Source organism: Dermacentor variabilis, chromosome 1, assembly GCF_050947875.1.
Source record: "Dermacentor variabilis isolate Ectoservices chromosome 1, ASM5094787v1, whole genome shotgun sequence".
NCBI classification, from domain to species: Eukaryota; Metazoa; Arthropoda; class Arachnida; order Ixodida; family Ixodidae; genus Dermacentor; species Dermacentor variabilis.
Window position 1 is genome coordinate 206,978,462 of NC_134568.1, and position 19,588 is coordinate 206,998,049.

General features: G+C 41.5%; 1 protein-coding gene across 4 annotated transcripts in view; it reads right to left on the bottom strand.

The window, feature by feature from the left end:
- Window positions 1–5,262: 5,262 nt before the first annotated feature.
- The window catches only part of LOC142591428 (GMP reductase 2-like), a 49,566-nt gene continuing 35,240 nt past the window's right edge, over window positions 5,263–19,588 (bottom strand). For all 4 annotated transcript variants that reach the window (XM_075703772.1, XM_075703758.1, XM_075703778.1 and 1 more), the window contains 2 exons: window positions 13,219–13,421; window positions 5,263–11,291 (listed from right to left, as the gene is read on the bottom strand). In XM_075703772.1, coding sequence (XP_075559887.1) covers window positions 11,102–11,291; window positions 13,219–13,421 — 393 coding nt within the window. In that variant the 3' untranslated portion in view covers window positions 5,263–11,101. The remainder of the gene's footprint in view (window positions 11,292–13,218; window positions 13,422–19,588) is intronic.

The following is a 19,588-nucleotide window of genomic DNA, read 5'->3' on the forward strand; positions in this document are numbered from 1 at the left end:
CTGGAGGAACTCTTCAATTTGACTAATCCAAGCTCTAGAAGCAAACATCACACTCCTCCCCCCCCCCCCCCTATACTACAGTCTTTCCAAACACTCCTGACGAGGTTGTACCATTACAGAACCACAGAGAAAACGACAACAAAGGGTCAACCAAGTGTCGATGCTGAAAAAAGGCGAGGTTGACCTATTTGGTGGGTCAAATGATTCAATGATTAAATGTTGATTTTTTTTTTCATGTTCATTATTCACTATTTCAAATGTTCACCCTATTTCACACACAATTATGTCAACTTTGTCTTCTTTAGCATTGGCACTTGGTTGACCCCAAGCGTCAACATCCATGATACCCCATGCACACTTGTAAGTTGGTGCATATGGTGCTAGTACAGTAGTAGTAAAATATTGTGCACTCACTCTGCAAGTTTTTACAGGTAATTATACTTATTTCATTTATTGTAATATTTAGTTGCTGAACATTGCTACATGCTCTCGGGATGGAGCGGTATCATTTGATATCTTTATGTTCATATGACATCTACAAGTCGCTTAACCAACTGTTTCTTTTCTGGAAATGGTGACAAGATAATAAGTTACAAGCTAGACTGATCCCAAATATGGCAAACCCGTGTGAAGCCTGCAAACATCTTCTCTAAAATGGCATGCCTTCACACACGTGGTTTTGGAAATGTCTCCAGAATATAGCAAGTTCATAGGATTTAGTATCCTGCAGGACACCACACGTATACTGGTGACTGCTGCCTTCCACTTGGGATTTCACTGTAGCTTATTAGCTGCCATGGAATCCCAATAATTTCAGCTTGCATAATTTGAACAGACCTGTAATTGACCTTAATCTTGGGTGCCATCACAGCGGTATCTACTTGAACAGAGCAAAAGCAGAGCAAAATTCTTGGCGACTTGAACACAAAGGCACAAGCCGGTTAATTCAAGCTGAATTCCCCACTTGCCAACCACTGCTCATCACGAAAATCTAGTGCCCAACTTGCTGTGGTAGCTCAGTGGCTCTGGGGGGTTACACTGTTACGCGCAAGGATGTGGGCTTGATCTCGGCCACATTTCAATGGGGGTGAAATGCAAAAACGCTCTTGTACTTAGATTTAAGTGTACTTTAAAGATAACTTTCATATTTGTGCATAACCAAATTTGCACACCTTATGCATCTGGGTGTGCAGATTCCAAAAATGTAGTTCGTTTTGTCCTAGGGCAAACATTTCCTGGTATAGCTTAGAAACTGGTTTCTCTAGATTAGAGAAAAATTAGCATCTAGAAAAAACACAGTGGTTAGCATACAGAAATAATCTAGAATGCCTAAGGTGCATGCTAAGGCATAAATCAATGTCCTAGGTCCAATTGAACTAGAGTTAGTGTCCATCAAAGTTGCCTGAAAATTTTTAAATTATGGGGTTTTACGTGCCAAAACCACTTTCTGATTATAAGGCACACCGTAGTGGAGGACTCCGGAGGTTTCGACCCCCTGGGGTTCTTTAACGTGCACCTAAATCTAAGTACACAGGTGTTTTCGCAATTCGCCCCCAGCGAAATGCAGCCGTTGTGGCCGGGATTAGATCCCCCGACCTCGTGCTCAGCAGCCCAACACCATAGCCACTGAGCATCCATGGCGGGTAAAAGTTGCCTGAAAATGCCATTTTGACATGTGAAACATGACTCTTTAAAAAAAATTACACTAAAATTGTGCTTAGCACGTACTCCATGCATTTAGCGTTTAGGTTAAAAAAAAAGAATTGTTGCAATAGCTTATATAATAGGAGCTATTTCTCTCTCCAAAATTGCAAAATTGTCATTTGAGAAATCAAGGAAAAAGAAATTCACCGATGATTACGATACTCCCTAATGCGAAATTTCAGTGCAGCTCTATGTGTTTTGGCGATATATTGGATGGCACAGACAATGTCTCACGCAGCACATTGCAAACAGAGCGAAGTGTGGTGCAACTGCCTTGCTAATTGGGAGATTGCAACAGGCAACATGTTGGTGACACGTGTGGGCACAATTCACAGCAGCCTCCACAGCAGACCTCTGCTCATGCGTTTTTTCATATATGGCATCATTGGACAAAACTGTAAAAAAACTGGAAATCAAGGGTATTAGAAATCTTATGGAATGGATCTTATGGAAATAAGGGTCCTAGAAGTGCAAAAATGTGAAAACTGAAAATACAATTTTGGGCCAATTTTTCTGCTCCCTCCCCCACTCCTTCTCCTCTAAAAACCCCATGGGGTCAGAATTGACCCAGAGCCCCCACTATGGCATGCCTCATAGCCAGGTCATGGTTTTGGCATGCACAACGTAAAAATTAACTTCTACTGCCCAAACACTAAACAGGGATTCCACGTTCTGCTGTTGAAATGCAACAACATGCGCAGCTTTTATTTGCGCTATGCTCTTGCTACTCCGGCAACTCAAGAATGTGTGTTATAGGTATTTTTGAGTAGCATATATTGGTAGTTATCGTGCATCACTGCTACAGTGGCAAACTGGCAGCTCAATCCACATTTACCTTGCAAACATTGCTAGCATTGCTCCAACCATTTGAATTGTGAATTGTAGTAAACTTGCTTTGTGAACAGCACGTATTCAATCATCGAAAAGAAATTTGTTTACTTACCTGCGTGTTGTCTCCTATAGGTGATGCTGATGCAGGGTGTTTCAGCTTATGCTATGGATCATTGCAATTTCCTCGAGTGTGGAGAAGTTTCTCATCAACATCACCAATGTATGCACCATTCCTGAGCGACAGCATGGCCATGTAATATATGGTCTGCTATCAATCCAGTCAGGCTTCGATTGTTTTGCGTATATCAGTCTGTCAGCATGATGGTGCCCATGTAAAAATTAAATTATGGGGTTTTACGTGCCAAAACCACTTTCTGATTATGAGGCACGCCGTAGTGGAGGACTCGGCAACCCAAAGTTTCCTATGTACTTCGCTTCCAATGTTTGTGCTTCCATGCTGAACATTTCATTTTTCATGGCTTAATGCCATACAGGTGTCATGGCCACTGTGTGTCCAAAAAGAAAAAAAAATGTGTGCAGCAAGGCCTCTGTTAGATAGGTAGTAATAGGTTGGGTTAGGTCATATCAACCTAAAGAGGGCTGGTTACAGGACCACAGAAAAACACAGGTGCACTCTGGTCCTGTAGCCAGCAGTCTTTTTAGAATGCCTCTACTAGCATGATTCAAGTGCATTGAATGCTGTTGGAATGCAGTAAATTGCAGACTGCAACATAGCTTTATATCAAAGGGACTTGCATTGGCTAAAACTATACTCTAACTAATTTGTTTTTATGCCAAGACCTAGGACCTGGTAAAAGCAAAGCGAGCAGCATTCGACAAAACCATTAAAATTTTTCTAATATGGGCATTTCAAATGTTGTTATACTCAAATATGATTGGTGCATTGCTACAATGTTCCTCAATGTGGTGTGCAACCCACTCAAAGCTTTCACATTCTCATTTGAAACGTGCATGCACGCTCACACAGCGACACAAGAGCAAGATTAGACATTATCCATATTGGATTATTTAGATGAGTATTCACAGTAGTTGGCGGATAACTCGTTTTTAACAGAACCAAGCGATTTCCCCATGTCAAGTCACTGAACCAACAAACTTGGTCTACTGGCCTTTCACCAGGACTTGCAGAATATAAGCATGAGCCTCCTATTGCATGCATGCAGGCATTTCATGGGATAAGCTTGACATGCAGTTAATAGGTTGACAAAAGAAAAATGCTAGTTCGCAGGTGAATGCAGTGAAACCTTAAAATAAGGTGAAATGCAGTACAGAATGGCACGAGACACTACCCCCCCCCCCCCCCCCCCCCCCCACCAGCTACCAACACTTCCCACTATCCCAAACTAAATTCTGCATTATTATGTGCCAAAACTGTAGTGGGAAAGCTCCAGATTACACGAGCATTTTCACATTCCACCCCCATCGGTATGTGGCCATTGTGGCTGGTATCGAACTTTCCAATATCCTGACGATGAGACTAACAAAACCCAGGTCAGTTACATGGCTGCCACTTTCCACAAAGGCTGGCCCAACTAAGAACCTTGGTTGTCATGTTTTCCATTTTAGAGCAGCACAGATAAAATTCGAGGCACTTCTACAGTTTTGTCACAGTTGGCACACCTGTCCCAACCCCGATTTTTTTTTAAACTGGAAACAGTAAAAAGACTACAATTTATAATTTACTGCCTCGTAGCACCATACAGAGTAAACACAAAGAAAACTTTCTGTGGCAACAGCTGTGGGTGGGCCACTGAAGAAATTATTTTGCATGAATGTACTACTCTTTACAAAAACTATGAGACTGCTTTTGAGGCTGAATGAGAAGCCAAGGGAACCCACACTTCCTCTGGTATTAGTGTTTACTATACACTTCACTATACATTTATGCCAATGACAATCTGTCAAGACCATGTGTCTAGAGGCTGCTCGTTCACTGTTATTCCTTCACAAGTGTTTTAGCATTTAGTATTGACAGAGCCAAACATACAATTCCTACTGCTATTATAAAAATTAGGTGCAGCAATTTGTTCTGGCAGGAGGCAAATGTGCAGTCTCTGTGCTATAGGCGCTGGCAAGGAGGGCACTGTAGCAAATGCAGAACATATTTTTCATTTGATGTCACCATAGTTATCAAACACGCATCTGAATGAGATGCAGGGACATACTTTGTCCAAATAAACCAGCAGTGGGAAACACTTGCATCACCAGATTACGTGTTCAAGGAGGCAGGACACAGCCGTGGCTGCATGGAGAACACTACTACATGAAATACAGGCAATTTTGCTTTTAAAGTGAAACTTTCTTAGCCTGCTTTCCCAGGGATTGTCTTTTCCACATGAATCGCAGATAATCGCCTGTTTTCAGAACCCATGAAGCTGGTTTACTCATATCATATTTGTTGTGCCAGGGCTCAAAAAGATCAGCGTTGGAATAATTTGTATAGGCTATCTGCTGTCCCAAGTCTGATAGGAAAGACATTTTCTGCCAATAAAATGAACGTCTCTTGCCTTTTCTTTTGAGATTTTCTATTTCTGACAGCAAATCTTATTGTTACTGGTACAATAGTATATAACATTGATGTTTAGTTCATATTACCGACACCTATCCTGTGATTTCTGGTTGATTAAACACCCCATAGCCAGAAACTTAGCAACTTTGTGCACATTGTCATAGCAGCACTTCAATATTGAAGATAGCAAAAACAACTTCCGAAAACCATTTAATGAGTACACTTGCATATACAGTTAAATAATCAGATCACTTGCAAACTGAATCACATCAGGCAGCAACAAAATCATCACAATTTGAAACGATCAGTCGCTGGAAGGTTGAAAAATTCAGACCTTGGAGCAAGTGTTACATAAACATTGCTCCTATCCATACAAAAACATTCGAGGACTAGGATTGATACCAATAATGTGTAAAAGAAGCATACTTGAATAGCATGCAATACACTGCATCAAGGCTACCAGAGATTTCTTCTCCATATAGCAAAATGACTGCAAAACTCCACTTGTTCAGAAGTCTCCACAAAATTCACCTTTACCTTGACCACAAGTTCCTTTCTCAGAGGCAAAGTAAACCCACATCTTCTGGAGACAATAATAGTAACATACAAAGGATACATTGCAAGAAACTTACAAACTTAAATTGACTCTTAGCACACCTTAACAGTAGCACTGCACCTAAAATCATAGCCATCTAAAGAATAAAACTAAGGTGCACAAAAAGAAAAATGTGAACAGAGTGCAATTAAAACTTTGGTGCAGTGGCAAGTATGCCACATGTAAACAAAAATACATGTATGACTGGATTTCCAAGAAACCAGCCAATTTTTTCCGGCCTACTGTACCTACTTTACATACCATGACTGGCACAAGCCAACAAGCATGGCACTTGGCACTCCTACTGGAAAACACTGCAGAAACCTTCTACTTCAAGCTTATTACAAAATCTACGTAGTGACTAGACGGCCGATGACCTAACCGAGAACATCCTGATGTGCCTTCAGGAAGTGAGCACTGCACACAGCCGGAGTACTTTGGAGTTGTGAACATACAGAACTTGACACAAAGCACCACGGCACTTGCAATCACATTAGGAGTATTTTTTTTGTCTAAATAGCAGCATCCCGTACATGTCATTCATTACCAAATAGGGAACTATGAAAGGCAGCAAATCCATTGAAATAGCAAACAGACTGGGCCACAGTCAGATCAACTTTTAAAGGGAACACCCAACCGGTAAAAATGCCAATAATGCTACACAGCATTCCTTCAATGTTGTCACGAAAAAGTTGCCAATATCCTATCAGGTCAAACTTTAGGGCCTTAGTATGTCCTGGCTGTAATCAATGAAACAGTTCAAGTATGCTTGAATAAACACTTATTACCCCATTTTCCACAGTGCTGGTAAATGTTTACTGGACTGCCAGTGTATTTCGCAACTAAATTTATTTTGAGGACTTTTCTCAAAACGTGTTATAGCTAAGCACTGGATTTCTGCTAAATGAATATTACCTAATTACTGCCCAGCTTCAATTCTACAAATGAACATGCATTCTTGACTGATTTAATGGCAAAGTTAGTGAATTTGTTAATTAGATAAAAATCACTCTACAAATTGTCTTGCAAGTAGTGTAGACCTCTTCAAGTAATCCAGCAGTGTGACGGGATTTAAACATCTCCCACAGGACTTCAACAAGTGCGTTTCCATTAAAATATCGCATTTTCATGTGCATAACCTGCACCCCCAATAACAGCCCAGAAAGAAAAAAAAAATTCTGTGCATATAACCTGCAAAAATAACTGACACAACGCTAAAATCCTTGCAAAAAGTCTCCATTCACTGACGCACAACTCATGCATATCGTATCTTTGGCCAGCACCCTTCCTCCCCCTCTAATACAGAATATTCTGTTGGTGCGAAATACCTAATAACATTCATTACGTGCAGTCCTATTCATGGTCACTTGTGTAGGCTGAGTGAGCTCACAACCTTCGCTAAAGGTCACCGATGAACATGCTTCAGGCTACCCTTCAAACACACATGGCAATAGACAAGTGTCTAGCTCTGAATGTTCTTTCACCAAAAATTTGAAGACCACATGCTGTTTCTGCTCCCAGGTCAAGCAGTTCAATGTGATCTTGAACAGCAGTGCATGAAAACATCTGAATATGTAAACTTTCACATGCAACATGCTTTTGAGCAAACAGGAAGGGAAACAGAGGTGCCCATTTTTTGTTAGTCACAACCATATGAAGACAACAGATAATAAGGCCATAGAAAGCGTGCAGGAACTTACTGTTTTTAAGTGTTGTGGGCTCCCACCGGTGGCAAGTTGTTTTTCGTCCACTTTCATTTACCTTTACCTAATCTAATTCATAACATTATCATTTCTACACTTCAATTGAAAAAAAAAAAAGTTCCCCTACGCTTTCTTTAGCCTCATTATCTGTTGACTTCATAGACTTTTGAATAGTTAGATAACTCAAACATGCTCATCAATCTGCATAATTGCCAATCTCCTCTTTACAATCTAAATGCTGCAAAAATGACATGACAGTAAATAATAATTGACATCAATAATAATTAACATAAATCTTTGCAACTTAGTCTACACACATCAAAATGCACAATGATGATAAAATTTTTCAATTAATATGAATGTTAAAGGAGTTGTCTTCTCAAGCTGCTTAACAGCAACATTTTCTCACTCATCTTGCACTGTACAATTCATGAAATAAACTCAAATACTACATTATTGAGCCTATGCTCTCAGCATTATGAAAACTAGGAACTATGATACGACTTAAAAACTACTCCATCGAATAAAAGAAAACTATTCATGTCTGAGAGCAACACATGATCAGGCGCTGATGGCTTGACCTTTCCATAAGATCACTTTGCCCACTACATAAGGTTCAACGAGTGTCGCAGCTAGCATAAAAGCACAACCAAGGCACATCAAATTTTCTTAATAGAATCAAGACACGTGATGCAAGGAACCAGGTGTACCCAAATACTGCAGTATAATTTTTTAACATTGCACCCCAATGTTAACAAGACTCCAAAAACAGAAACCCTGATGCAACAAAACACCTGCGTGCTTAGGACGTTCATATAAATTCAAAAGGTAAATGGTGCTAAATGTAAACACAATTAAGAAATACTTTCGAGAGGAACTGAGTAATTCAAGGTGCTTTTGGTAAGAAGTAGCATATGGTAAAAATGTGTACACAGTGTTTGAACAATCCAAAAAGTACGAAGAACTATAAAATAAAAACGGTTTGCTTTAACTTGTGTAAAGGCCAAGCAATGTTCCCTGTACACCAAGCTATAGTTACGTATGACAAAACACTTGCTACCACATACCTTCATCAAGTACTAGCATATGCCAGTCGCTATGGCTTTAAAAATTTATATGGCATGGTCTACACTGAAAACACCAAAAAGACACCAGTTCTTTTACCATGCTTCTCTAAGGCATGGTAAATGAAGAGGAAATGTTGACCGACCGAGAAGCTGGTCTGGTAGTCATTGCAAAACAAGTCATACCGTGTTTTTATCACTGTGAGCAGCAAGAACACTTAATTCACATCTATATGAAACTTAACAAAGGACGAGAAAAAACTGAAAGGTCAATAAGTAGGAACTAATGCTATCAATACCATAACTGGAGTAGTTGATAAGGGGGGAGAGTTGGTACAACCAAAGACACACCCGCAGGCAGGCGAGACAAAGACAAGCGCTTGTCTCCCCTTTCTGGGGGTGTATCAGTTATGCAGTTTGGTTGTATCAGTTATGCAAGATCAACTAGTCCGACAGTTAGTGCACCATAACTAGGGTTCGGCATTTTCGATTTAAAGTAGGGGAAAATGAGGAGTGGGGGGTGAATACAGCAAGTTCATTTTTTTTTAAAAGCGAAGCTTTCTTTGCCCCTTTCTTTGACTCTCCACTTCTGCTACTGTGGTCTTGCACACCGCTAATGCCGTCCGCATCAAGACGTGGTTGAGACATGGCCATGTCACAAAAACATTAAAGGCATGTGCTGTCGGTGTTTTGTTTCATGACATTTGTTTATGAGCTGTCATTCTAAAAATTGTGAGGAATAACTTTGTGACGAACGTAAGACAAGGTATGCACCATATGGAGGGCCAGCGTGGTTGTGGTTCAGAATGACTATTTGCGAAGCGATGCCCGCAGAGCCAACACCAGATTTTCTGTGACACGGGGCCCTTAACATTATCACGTTAGTACATGCCAGGAGCGTGGCGCAAAGTAAAGACGACCCGAGGAGCTTGTGTCAACATTTATGCCACGTGGCATGTGCACAATGCTCTCTGGACGCCGTGTGATCCCCACAAATGCAGTGCAGGAGCTGCTGCACTTGTCTCCATGCTCACCCGCAACAGCAACGATAGTAGAGGGAGGAGGTGGGCAGAACGTTAGCGAAGAAATAGAGAGAGAGGAGGCAGTTTTGCGAGCTACAACGCTACAACCCAGAATGGCGCCGAAGCGTGCACTTAGTGCTGAGGAGACGAAGGCTCGCATAAAGTGTCGAGCAGAGCAAGAACAACAAACACAAGCGGAGCAGGCAAGGTAACATTTCACATCACGTCACGACTGTCATATGCCATCAATATATCACCGCCAATAATGTCAATGAACGCAAACAGAAGACAAAGCTTCGCTTTGTCTGCTGCGTAGGATCTGCATATTTTTCTTCCGAATTCAGTTGCAATTAAAAAGGGCCAAAGAAAGCAAATTCATTAGCGTTGAGACGATAATCAGCATGCAGCTGTGAGCCTACCACCCAAGCAATCATTACTTTTTCTTAATTGCATCCGTTTTGCCTGCCGTTAATTTCTGTTTGTAGTGTTCACTGTGGTGCACAAGTAGTTGTCCTTAACCACTTTTCTGTCATCCTAAGAATACTATAGGAAAAACTGCGACTAGAGTGTTTATGAGCCACTAGTACGGCAGCAAAGAAAGCAAAGAAACAGTGGGCAGCACATGGATTTGTCTGAACTTCTTTCCTCTAGTTAAGAACACATCTTAAAGCTAATTTATAACTACAAAGATGATGCATTGCAAGGATAGGTTTCACCTGGCCTCCCATTTCACAACTTGACAGTTTTGAAACATGTAAGAACATTTGTTTAGTATGTCAAAAATAATTACCCAAGGTGAATGTTGCTTCTCAAACATCACCTAGATTTAGTGATGTGCATACTAAGATGTGCTCACAATTTTTGTGCAATGGAAATAAACTGATAAAGTGAATTAGTTGTGTACATGTAACACTTAACTACTCCACAGAAATGTCACAAGGCTTGCACATAAGAGAAATGGGCTACAAAGAATAAGAAGCCACAAAATGCTTTCAAAGTCATGAGAAACTGTACAAAAACCTATGTACTACCCACAATTTAGCTACCACTGCCTCAGCCATATATGGTTGACGCAGCCGAATTCTTAAAAGCGTAAAAACCAAAAATAAAGGGCCCTGTGCGAGACCTTATGAAGCCCGGCACGCAGAACCTTACCATACATAACATTATCATTTAAAAGCATACACCATAGACACAGACTTGTCTTTTCGTCAATGTGCTACGCTTCACCTGTATACATTCCTTTTTTTTCCCACAAGTGTAGTTCACAGTGTTGAACACCCACAAAAAGCGCCTTTTAGACAGAATTGAGGTTTAGATAAGTTTTTTTTTTTTTTTTTTTACTGAACTATTAGGAAAAAAAGAAGCAGTAAAGTGCTTACAGCTTATAGCCTCTGCCTCACTTTTACAAGGTTTCAAATATGTCTTCTGTTCACAGCAGTTCTTCAGTGGCCACTGGATGCCACTGTCAAGTCACTCATTCTCAAAAACACTATACGTTATCTGCTGGCAGCAAAGTATGTCAAACAAGATTTTTGATTTTTCATTTTTTTAACATTCTTCCACTTTTAGTAACTCTAAAACAACATGCAGGGCACAGCCTGTGTCAAACATGACATCTGTCAAGCCCAGAAGATATCACAAGCACATGCTCAGGCTTCTTGGCAGAAGACTTGATTCAGCTGCTGTGTAACTCGAATAAAGGTTGTGCGACGAGTAAGCTCCTTGAGCCGGCCAGCCCCTGTGTAGGTGCAAGCTGAACGCAGACCACCCAGGATGTCGAGCACTGTCGCTTGGACCTGACCACGATATGGCACCTGCACAGTCTTGCCCTCCGATGCCCTGCATCAAAAGGCAATGCAAGCCAGCCATTGTGTACTACAACATGGTACTTCAAACAATTGTTAACTGTAGAACTGATGACGCAAGAGAACAATGTACATTGAATAAAGATCACAGCAGGTTTTAAGGAAACTCAGACTAGCAGGAACCAATTATTTGTCAGTAACAGCCACACTGCACTTTCTAAAAGACAGTGAAAACAAAACATAAACAGGGCAAATGCTGACATGATTAATGCCTCAACAATTCACTAATAAGAACAAAGATGTCCCAGTATACAAGAAGCACTAACCCACTCAATGCAAACACCGGAAATGCCAGTTAAAAAAACATAGGAGAAATGTTTCACGATACCTTAAGTAATTTCCTTGTTGCTTTTTTTGCCACCATTGATGGCTTGTGCATATTCGCTAATTTTCTTCATGTGTTTGCGTTCTTAGAAGCAATTTAAATTGGCCCAGCAACTATGGACAGTCAGTGTTTTGCTGTGCATGCTGTTTATTATGGCGCTGCCATGGTACTGCTCAAGTTTCTGCCATCCTTTTTCACGTCTGTGTTGCAATTCAAGTGACATGATGCGAGCATTTGAGAGTATGGCTAGAGTAAACGTCACTGTTCAACAAATTGCATTACCACGAAAAACATTTTCGCAAGGTAAAAAAAATACTTATGGGGCACCGTAGTTTTGTGACAGGTTTCCTTCTATTGATGAGCTGTGCACGCTGTATGCGAGAGTATGCCATTTCTGCTCGAAAAGTAGATGCGCGATCTGCTTTCCAGCAAAGGAACTTTGCCGTAAGGGAGATACTCCATCATGTGTCACTACGTTTGAACACCTTTCCGGTAGATGTCCCTTTACCTAAAGGGCTTCAGAGTGCCCCTGTGTCAGGGGTATTATAAACAGACAAGTGCGGTGTGTAGATCACAAGCTAACAAGTACATAACAGCTAAAATTTCAAACAAAAGCCAGCATGCCCTTCCTCCTGAGGGAGTCAAGGTCGCACAAAACCGCCTCTACGTCAGCTGTTGTAGTCAGTCCGCAGTACCAGCGTATGTGATGGGGATCACTGCTCCTGCAATGGGTGATAGTGAGCAGCTATGAGTAAGTCTCGGTGTGACGCTCCCTTAGGTGTTGTTGCCGCTGACACTGGTGGTACGGCTACCCTGCAACGAAGGGCCACTCTCTTCGTTGGTGGAATGAAAGCGTGAGAAGAAAAGCGTAGTGCTGCGCAAGATGGGCTGCGTGGCCACAGTCCACAGTCCAGATATGAAGCCAGAATAGCACGCATCGTCTGTATGGAAACAAAGCGCTGCATGAGCGGAGGTCTGTCTGCAGTGGCTGCTGTGAATCGCACTCGTGCATCACCCACACGGTGCCTCTCGCAATCTCACGATTAGCGAGGCAGACGTGCCACATTTCACTCCATTTGAAATGTGCCACATTAGACAGATTGTACGTGCCAGCCAATATATCACAAAATGGAAACACATATAGAGCTGCACTAAAATTTTGCATCAAGGAGTATCGTAATCGTCGGCGAAATTTTTTCACCTGCATTTCCCATTATGCTTTTGTAGTCTCAAAAGTAACATTCACCTATGGTGCATGAGGAAAGCCTAGTAGGCAAAATGTTTTTTAACTACAAATTACTGTAGTTCAGCTGTGTCAGCCTACATATGTTAATGTACACACACAATGTGCAGCAGTCCCATTAGCAACTAGTGGTTATCTTGATTGAACTCAGTGACAGTAAAATGCAGCATTTACAGCTCACGCCAGTCCTATGATGTTTATGTCATGTCAGCTTTTTTTACAAGCTAAAAGAGCGTCAGCATCATTCATAAATACGCCAAACCCTTAAGGAGACAAAGAATTTGAGCATTCCAAGCACACAAAATGTTCAGCAAAGAACATTTAAGGTTGTACCTATATTCAGCAACACCTCCGTGGTATTTTTCCATGGCAGTGGCTGAACTCATGCCATAAAACATCTTGTACTTCTTGCCATCTTTCTCGATCACCTCTCCACCACACTCATCATGGCCTGCCAACATGCCACCCAGCATGACGAAGTCTGCACCTGCTCCAAACGCCTTGCTCACATCACCGGGACAAGTACAGCCCCCATCCTGAAAGCATAAGAGCACCAAATTTACAAATGCAGCATTCTGTGTCACCAGCGTTATTCAAAACTTCTAACAATGCAGCATCAACGCCTGCTGTGTGAAGAGGCAGGGTGTGCAATCAATTTGCCTACATTTATTGATTCTTACGAACATGCCGATTTAGAAAAGAATGTATTTCAGAGCAGAGCTGGGCAAAAATACTTTGCGATTATATCATGATACTGTCACATAGTAGAGACGGTAAAGAGCACAGTAGCAATGCTGTGGATGATGAAACTAACTTTTATTGGGTGAGCCTGTGGCCACAAAAACAGGCTACACTCAAAGCACAACGATAGCGGCAAACACAGTCGGCGATCAGCGAAATCTGATCTGCGGGGCAAGCGCGTTGCCTTTTATACAAGAGTCACTGAAGCTTCCAGAATAATTGCTGGTGCCCGTGTGTCTTCCAGAAAGTTCTACAAAATTTGCGTGGCACATACAAGCAATCAGAATACACAAGGTCCAGTGACAACGGCCAGCGAACAGAAACATCGACAACATTCGAGAAACTTCCGATACATGCAGGCACAACCTACACTGAGTGATAACATTTCTTAGATGGTGAAATGCAGTCACCCAATAAAGATAAACACGTGTCAATACAACTTTGGCAATAAGTATTTGAGATACAGATATAATATCTCAAAATGTTTGTCTTGCTCAAAATATAATTTTTCATTCCGAAACAGTTTATTGGGGTTGCTTTAACTGCTTAACATGAAAGCTCTTTATACGCAGCGCTATCAGCGGGTTTTGCTTGTTGCTTTTGTAACTGATGAGAGTTGTTGCTGGGAGGCAAGAGAGAAACTTCGACAACAACACTATAGCAGCATCAGAATTTGCGCAAAAGACGCCACACACATTGGTGTACACAGCAGAGTACGGTGGCTACGAGCAAGTGTCATGGCATCAAAGGAACTAAATATGAAAAATTCAAGAAAACAAAAGGTTAGCTGCATGCAGACGTTTGTGTGCTTGTTTTTGTCAAGACCATGCAATCGCCACCACATGACTCTGCTCCACCAACAGGGATGCGCAAACCTCACTGCCTGCCATAGCTGGGAAGCTTTGTTGGAAAGAAGAATGTCGCTGCCTTTAGTTTTATTCAGGTAGCTTAGTGGCAGCAATATCAGCTTGAGAAGCGGAGTACAGCCAATGTTTATATTTTCGCACGGTGATATTGCGATAGCCAGTATAGTATAGTACAGTATAGCCAGTATTTTTTCATGTATCAGAAATAAAAATACTGGTACACGTCTTGCCAGGCATATCATGATACAGACACAAGATCCTCAAAGAGTATTTAAGGTAGTATCTAAGATACATGCATCTTCGATACTACCCAGCACTGTTTCAGAATGCATAGTGGATTGGCCTCTGGACAAACATACTGAATTGTCTAACCCATATTGCCTATTGTTCACCATTTGTGTTTTTCCATTTTTCTTTTTTTTTAATGCAGGTAATGCCCTAATCACAACCCAATAACATCGGGTAGCAGTGGTGGAGTGGAACAGTGACACTACACCACTGCTCTGAAACATACTGACCAAGCCTGGTTTTGTACATATCCAACAACTCTTCACTGCATAACTATGATGAATATGCTGCAGTACCCCACAAGAATTTGTACAATACTCTAATCACCATTTTTTTTTTAATTTTGCTCACACATTTTAACATAGTAAATTCTCATATTACTAAAGAGTAGAGACTGGCAAAGTGGTTTCACGACACAAAGACAATCCATATTGCTAACTATATGAACCAAATCTTACTCTGCAATAACATTTCTAGCTTTGTCACGCCATTCACTTTTGCACCTTTGTTTACGTTTCTGAGCAAGAATTTGCACGATGTTTCTCATGGAAAAAAAAATATCTGCAGATGTGCATGGAGATTGTCGCTGCTCACATCCACACAAAATGTTTTGCTGAATATAACTTGGCTGAGACACTGTGCTTTCTTTATTGAAAGCAGCCATCTTTCTCGGCAGTTTATTAGCTTCACTGTCAACTGAGACCACCAGCGCCACAGGACTGGTTGGATATTGAAGGCAGTTCGAGCTGCCAGGTTAAATGACCAACTGCCAGTGCTGTTGACTGCCATCAGCTCAATCGCCAATGAAAGTGCATGTGCAAGTAGGCACAAAAATTGTAGATGACAATCACAAAACTCTGGCTTCTAAAAGGTTACAAAAAGATCACTATCACAAAAACCTATGCACCAATTCAAATCCAGATTTGCTGACTGCATCTTGCCTATCAATGAAAGATGAAAAAACCTACAAAATAAACATGGCAAAGTTCCTCTTCAACAAAACGAATTCATATTTATCAATTATGCATATAGAGGAAGTAGAAGTAATAAAAAAAAAGGCATTTGTCAGCCAGCTGAACAGACAAGTACTCTGCTCTCAAGTGTAACATATTAGACTCAAGTAACATTCGTCTAAGTACTAACGCTACAAAACAGCATATCCACAATGGGAATAAAACTGGCAATGGTACTTCAAGTTAGGCTTTGAAATATTTTTCAGGATGGGCATCACAGATACAACCATGACAATTTGGCAAGTGAACACAACACCAGTTGAGAAGCATGACTTCAGTTTACTGAGAACTAAACTTAAAGGGATCCTGAACCACTGCTCGGACTTGGTGAAAAAAACAGTCTGCGAATAGGACGCACTGCTGTGAACATCTCAGCCAAATTTTGCAGTCATGCATGGCGCGTGGAGCTCACAAGAGATGCGCGAAGTCACCTTTCTCTGAAACGCTCTCTTTTCAAACAAAGCCTTCTTCCCACTTGTTTCAAAGCTTAGCATGTGCTGCTGTGAACATATCAGTCAAATTTTGCAGTCATGCGTAGCACATGGAGCTCACAAGAGGAGCGCAAAGTCCACCTTTTTCTCAAACGCTCTCTTTTCGAACAAAGCCTTCTCCTCACCTGTGTTAAAGCTTAGCATGCGCTGCTGTGAACATCTCAGTCAAATTTTGCAGTCGTGCGTGGCACATGGAGCTCACAAGAGGAGAGCAAAGTCACCTTTTTCTCAAACGCTCTCTTTTCAAACAAAGCCTTCTTCTCACTTGTTTCAAAGCTTAGCATGCGCTGCTGTGAACATCTCAGTCAAATTTTGCAGTCATGCGTAGCACATGGAGCTCACAAGAGGAGCGCGAAGTCCACCTTTTTCTCAAACGCTCTCTTTTCGAACAAAGCCTTCTCCTCACCTGTTTCAAAGCTGCCATATTTCATCATTTAGCAGTTTCCCATAGATGGCTGCGATTGGCCGACAGCTGCCGATAGCTCAAGAAGGCTGTTTGGACCAGTGCTCTTCTTCCTACTGTTAGTGTATATATTTATTGATGTAGTTTACTAAAGGCTGAAGTAAGGAAAAATCTGCATTTCAAATTCTGAGAAGAATTACGTACTTCTGTAAGAAGCCAACTATTGTCTGCTTATGGTTGGCCGCGGTCACTCCTGTGCAGGAATGAAAATTTGGCCACACTGCTTATCAATGTCTCACTAATTTCTATTAGTTTTTAACACTCAACTAACCCCAAACCATGTGTAACTTAAGATCAGACCACATGTACACTTTTAAGCACACACTCGCTTTTGGCTGCTCCTGGCTAGACGGCTTTGCAGACATCACTTCATATTGAGCAACTGACAGCGCTTCAAAATGCGCAATTTGGATGTGGCTACTGTCCGCCTGTCAAGCTGGTGTAGGACTAAGCTGGTCCACATCACGCAGCATGGCCAGACTGACTGGAGCACATGAGCTTGAGCGCGCACTCCAGCCCTGTCATGCACATAGCAAACATTCTACAGTTGCATGTAGCTGCAGCTACGGCATAGCGCAGATACCTTGGCCGCCACACGGCAGTGCAACAAGCCAACTCACTACAGCTCGCTGAAGACAACCTCGTACTACAAGTGGTCTCTGTGGGTGAAGCAGCTCCAGGCGCGTGGTGAGCAGGCCCAAGCACCAACAACTGGCTGGAACAGGTCATCTGCTTCTCGCGTTGCACACCTTCGAAATGTGTTGCCATTTTGGTCGAAGTTCGTTACGTTAGGAATCCTTTCAACGCAAGTCTGCAGCATGGCATCCATTGCTTACCTAGTGTGGGCGCTGCTGACATATTGGCACTGTTACGTTTGGCGTATTAGCCAAAGAGCAGAGGACACGGTCATTGTGGTATCGAAGTCAAAAGACATTCCACAGAGTCAACGAGGTACCAAGACACTGACAAATTCGGCATTCCTACAAGAGGGCGTGTCTCTCTTCTGCCCAAGTGGCCTGCCCGTGACGTCACTGTCAAGCTGTCTTCGGAGGCACGCATTATTCAAGGTGTTGGCTAATTGCCGAAAACGGGATGCATGCATATTCTGCAAGCTGCCTGATTGCGACAGTGAGGGAGCACTGCAAAAGGGATAAAAGGAGACCTTTAATTGCCAATAAATCCTCTTCTGCTGAGTGCACTGAAGTACTTTTTGCTGCAAAGTATTTCAGAAATAGTCTATTTTAACAAATGCATCTCTCAACTTAGATAAAAAGTGTTTCAGGGCCTCTTTAAAAAGGTGCACCCATATTATAATGCAAAATTCTAAATTTGTAGGTGCCTATAAATGGCTGGAAATTTCACGTTCCACCCATGTTTTCTACCCAGCCTGAATGGCAAACTCGCTTAACTCATCGCCTATCTAACACTGCCTTGCCACTACGTGTACTAGTGCAACCATTGGCATATGCCAATGGTTGCAAGTAGCTCCAGACAAGCTGGCATCGAGGAACACCTTTGGTTTTGCTGCGAGAAGTCACCATCCCAAACCAACAAAAATGCAATGCTGTAATAAAGGGCCCCAATGCACTGCCACACCTTTACACGAGTTCCTTTGGAGGCTAGGCATGCCTCCACATAGTGAGAGCTTGGCGATGAATTTTAATGTCATGTCACTTACGCAAATGCTTTCCTTTCGACTGCATGTGGTGCAATTGTGTTAAAATCCGCTTGGTTTAGAGCCCCCACCAATTGCTACACCAAAAATGAAAGTGAGTGGAAAGCTTACGGCTTGCACTATATCTGTAACGCATGTATATTTCCAATTTTCTGGAATGGCGGAACACATCGACAGCATTAAAGAATTGGTGCTAAGAACACAAAGCACACAGGATTAGAGCCACACATATATGCATCAACACAATCTGCGAGTATTTGTATCAAAAATATGCATGTGCAAATAATCAAGCTTTTGAATACGAACAGAATATTCTTTGCTATTCGATTCAAGAATTCACCATTAGAATTTGTTGAATATTTGTTTCTGTTCAAATAAAAGAAATATAACAACACTTATTGTAGTCTACTGGCAGAAAGACCGATGCAACTAAGGACGGCTCCAAATGATTCTGCAGCAAGAGAGCCGTAGTTGATGCACAGAAACAGTTCTTGAGCGAATGCATGCAGAACTTAACTTCTGGTCAATAATTTTCAGTCATTAAACAAGAATGCCTCACTTTTATACAGACTACACACCTGTTGTCTAATTAGACAAAATAGTGTATTATTTGGTTAGTCTCGCCACATTTACATCCCATTAGAATGATGTGTGGTTCTGTAGCATACTACACTTAGCTCCTTCAACAAACACAGCACCTAAGTGTATCTGGTGACACACTGTTCCCTTGTTTTATTACTGTGTTATAGCACACCAGACAACCGAAAGCAGCTCCTTATCATTTACAATCTCCTAAACTGACCAGACGTCCAGTAGTGAACAACATTACATGTATGTGTCAAATAACGCAAATTACTTTTCTTTTTCCACTGAATTACCTCCTTGAAAACTTTATATTCCACTTTCTATAGAAATGAGGAAGCATTCAGAATTTTAGTGTTGTTTTTCTCCGACATTTGTATTCAATTCAATAAGAAAATTTTACTACTCAAACACTCCTTATGAAAAAGAATAGCACATTCTTGAATATGAGACAGAAGATGTATAAGCAATGTACTTTTACGAACCTAAACCTATCACTGAAGACTCTAATGAATGTATAAAAAATATGAGCAGGAAATACCTGAAAGCATTACATACCACAAGATGGTGTTTACTAGGACACA